Source organism: Neocloeon triangulifer, unplaced genomic scaffold, assembly GCF_031216515.1.
Source record: "Neocloeon triangulifer isolate White Clay Creek 2 clone unplaced genomic scaffold, ASM3121651v1 ptg000002l, whole genome shotgun sequence".
NCBI lineage: Eukaryota > Metazoa > Arthropoda > Insecta > Ephemeroptera > Baetidae > Neocloeon > Neocloeon triangulifer.
The window spans coordinates 1887236-1891596 of NW_026775545.1; the positions used below are offsets into that span (position 1 = coordinate 1887236).

Genomic DNA, 4361 nt, shown 5'->3' on the forward strand with positions numbered 1-4361 from the left:
AAAGTTACCAAATGAAACATAATTTAGAACAGAAATGTGTTTATTAGTTGATTCGGTTGTTGATATTTTTGTTCAATTACCGCGGCGGCCGAGTCTATTGACTTTTAATGAGCGTTTCAGCATTAGCAGACATCTCGACATCTGCAAGCTTTAAATTCCTACTTCTCTTTTCCAACTGATAACCGAGTAGAATAAATTAAAACAAATATAATTTAAATTCTTTTTGTACGTTTATCATATGAAAACAAAACATTTTGTAAAAACAAAAAATGGGTATAATTTTTTTAATACATAATTAGTTTGTTTTGATCAATGTAATCTGGTTTAATCGATTTTATCATAGGTGATTTCACAGACAAAATTATTACATTAGTAGCCATGATTTTGGCAGCAGAAAATAAATATTGAAACAAAAATCCATGCATTTATTTATAGGAAAATCAGCATGATTTTGATTTGATTAATTTAGTATTTTAGAATTTTTTAAGTTTAAAAAATAGCCACAAGTTCAAGCAATTTTCTCTTACATCAGAAAAATAAATTCCCTCTCTCAATATCGTCATCAAATTTACAACGAAATCGGTGGTATAGCCACGAAAAGAATTTTATCCAAAGCAATTCCAAGAAGGCGAAGCCTTTGTTTGCTTGTGCAAACACGATTCATAACTAACTAACTACGCTGGCGTGACGAATCCAGCAAATTCCAGACGGTCGGAAGGAGGAAGGAGCGATGAGCGGGGAAGCGGACGGCGCCCCCTGGTCGCCTGCAGCACCCTGCGAGCCCTCCTCAGGTGGCCCTGACGAGTCGTGCTGGTCAGTGTGTCTCTTGTCAGCGGCGAGTGCAGCGACCACGGAACAAACGGCCGACAACATGTACACCCCGTACGGCCCCTACTTCGCGCCCACCCAAGACCCCTTCGCCCTTCTCCAGCAGGGTTGCTACCCCTCGTGCCCTGACCCTGCGGCGCAGGATGACTACCCCTCGCAGTTCTACAACCAGCAGCAACAACAGCAGCAGCAGCCCCAGTGGCCGTACAACAACTTTCAGGAACACACACCCCTTTACAAGAGCCTCCCACTGCAACTTACTACTTCAGGTAATTATTAATTATATTTATTTCTATTATAATATTGTGATCTTTTTATTTGGATTTTTTAATGATATTCTGTGATAAATTTTTTTAAATATTTATTGAAACGTTGCGGGAATAATTTGGCGTAATTTAAAATTAGATTTATGGATAAGTTATGTATTTATTTACTTATTAATTACTTCTTTAATTTTTAAAATAATTATGCGTAGACTTATAAAATAAATTGCATTGGACAATAGTTCTCTAGCGACAAATGTAGGTTGAGTTTATTTTAGTTTTTTTCTTGAATTATTACTGCTTATATTTTCATTGTTGAAATACATTTAAAGAACAATGAGAGGTATCAATTTTTGGGATAAGAAACATTGAATTGTTGGAAAAAACGACATCAAAGTGAGAATCGTCGTGCTTAGTTTTCGTTCTTTTCACTAATCACAGGTTTTGCCACGGTTGGGCCTTGCACAGGGCAAGAAATATGTAATTTCTGAATTTTTTTAAAAAAATGTTTCTACTAGTTAAAATCAATTTAATGAAATTTTAATGAATGCGTGTTCTAATTACCGATTTAAAATATTTTCACATGAGCTATTTTGAATAAGAAAATAATTAAAACTATGTCTTTTTCTTATCCATTAAACAGCTTTAAAAACTGATAATTATTCAAGTTCAAATTAAAAATTTAATTAATTAGAATTTTTGTGTTTCTTGCTTGCACATTGTTGGCAATGCGTGGCGCCTGAAAAATTTCCTTTCGATTTCTACTTGACAGTCGCGTCATATTCTGCCTGTTTGAATGATCGGCAGGCGGCCTTGATCGAAACCGAAGTGCATTTTCCTTGCCTGGCCAAATGTAATTAGGAATGCGACCGTTGACCGACGGGGTCGGCGCCCTCTCGGAGCCTTCCTTTGTATTTCTTTCCCGCGACTCCTCTCTCTTGTCGATACCTGGCATGTCTGCCGGCCGGCGCCATCCATCGCAGACTCGATTCTCCAGTGCTGACATTTATTTTGTTTGCCAGGAATTAATCACCAGACAACAATTAACCCCGCGCGCGCCCAAAGTTTCTTTATATATTATAAACTCGCCTGCTGGCATTTCTTGTCCCCCGGCCGCATTTAAGACGGAAATTTTGGAAAATTAATTTTTCGCTGCCTACTGGGTTTGGATGAAAATATATAAGTGAAAGAATAAAGGGGGGAAATTTATATGTCACACCAAAGGTTAACTAAAATTGCACATGACAGGCCCGCGGCTAAGAATGTATATATATGTAAAAGAAAGGGTGCAAAGAGTCTGCTCTGGATCAGCGGAGAGATTTATGGCCGGCAGGAAAGAAAGAAAGAAAGAAAGACGTGCTTTTAAGTGCAAGTGCTCCAAAATTGTGATTAATTATATTTTCCAGCGGGCTCCGTTTTGAGCAAAAATTATCATTTCGTCACTTCAATTAAAATAACTTAATTTATAGACACCATCAGAAATGGTTAAATAAATTTTTGTTTGTTAATTAAATTATTTATTATTAATTTATTTTATTAGATTAATTTATTAAGTTTTAAATATCAATTTTGATCAATTTCATCAACGATCTATTCCAATAAGCATTCTAAAATTGTCAAATCTTTTATTGCTAAAATTTAATGACTTTTTTTCATATTCATATTGTTATAAATTAGATCAGCAAACCAGAAGGTTGCAATAATATTTTCTACTGTAAAATCTTTTTCACTCCAATGGACGTTGAGGCAAAATAACTGTATGTAATGCTTGGTAAATTTATTGAACCTTAAATTATTTATAATTTCATACATTATACATTGTTATAATTTTCACTATTTACTTTTATCGTTTTCATATTTTGATTTTACATTTATTAATTTCATTTTTTTTTCTTCAGAACCTGAGAGCTGCACTTCAAGTCCCTCATCTCCAGGAAATGTTTGCTCGTCGATTAGTTCCTCATCATCAACCCCGAAGAGGGCAAGAACCGCCTACAGCGCCGAACAGCTGAACAAACTGGAAACCTCGTTTCAGGTATAGATAACATAATTTTTCAAAGGAAAATCTCATTAAGGGGAAAAGGCAATCGTTAACAGAACTAAATGATATTAATCAACTCCTATTGCATCTTGATTAACAATTATTTTTCCTTGTAAAATTTCAGTCCAACAAATACTTGTGCCGCACCAGCCGAATCCAGTTGGCTCAGAGTTTGTCGCTGACGGAGCGTCAAATCAAAATCTGGTTCCAAAACCGGCGGATGAAGGCCAAGAAGCTGGAGCGCCAGCAGACAAAGACTCCGCCGCCGGCGCCACCCCTGAGCAGCAGCGTCCTCGCAGACTTGTGTCCGCCCAACGTGGACATCGGCCAGTTCTTCCGAGACATGCCGCTGCCTCCGCCACCCCCGTTCAACCCCAGCAGTCTGTGGCAGCCGCACCGCCAGCTCAAGTCTGAGCCCCTCTGAGTGGGCATCTCTGCAACTCCGGCGCGCCTCGCCAGCTGCATAAGCCACAGGCGCTCCGACTGAATGTACGTTGACTGATTAAATTCCGTTCTGTAATGAAAAGGTGCTAAAATTTTGTAACCACGCAGAGTTCTGTGGCTAAAAATTTTCAATTGGCACTACAGATATTTCAAACTGTGAACTTAAACAAATACAAAATAGAGAAGAAAGAGAACTGCTGTAGTTTTTAGGTTAAATTCTAGATACTGACTGAGAATTTAATATGTAATGATTCTTGAAAAAGGTTTGCTTCATTAAATTTAACATCCCTATGACTGAAGCTTGAAAATTTTTGAGGTCGAATTGATTTTTGTGCAAACTGAGTTTTGCAAAATCTCTAGAAATATTATAATTTGAATGAAAAATAATAATTTCATAGTGAGATCGAGAGAGATGTTTTGAAATAAAAACTTAACGTGAAATAATATTAGTGAGCACATCAAATAAAGTTGAAAAAATTTCTAAAAACCACTTCTTCTTTTGAATTCCTTTTCCGAGAAGAGACTTTGGGTGTAAAATTAAAGAGGAACTGGAGTAGGAGGTTTTGAAGGGAACACGTCATCTGCGTGACGGCCAAAACTATCCCCCTGGTCTGTCAGTCGCGCTAAAGATGGATTGCCAGCGAATGGAAATCAACCCTCTCTCCAACCCCTCGCGGTGCATCCCCCAGCGTTCAGCGGCCGGAGCTAGAATGCTGCTGCATTGATAAAACCGAGGAGCCGCTCTTTAAATATTCAAAAACGCGGTGATGCCATTTCAAAAGCGC

General features: G+C 37.7%; 1 protein-coding gene across 1 annotated transcript; it reads left to right on the forward strand.

Moving 5' to 3' along the window:
* Positions 1 to 715: 715 nt before the first annotated feature.
* On the forward strand, positions 716 to 4052 carry LOC132204845 (homeobox protein Hox-A7-like). Its single transcript, XM_059633677.1, has 3 exons — positions 716 to 1097; positions 2990 to 3126; positions 3257 to 4052. The coding sequence occupies exons 1-3, from the start codon at positions 731 to 733 to the stop codon at positions 3554 to 3556; spliced, it is 804 nt and encodes a 267-aa protein (XP_059489660.1). The 5' UTR covers positions 716 to 730; the 3' UTR covers positions 3557 to 4052.
* The last annotated feature ends 309 nt before the right edge of the window (positions 4053 to 4361 follow it).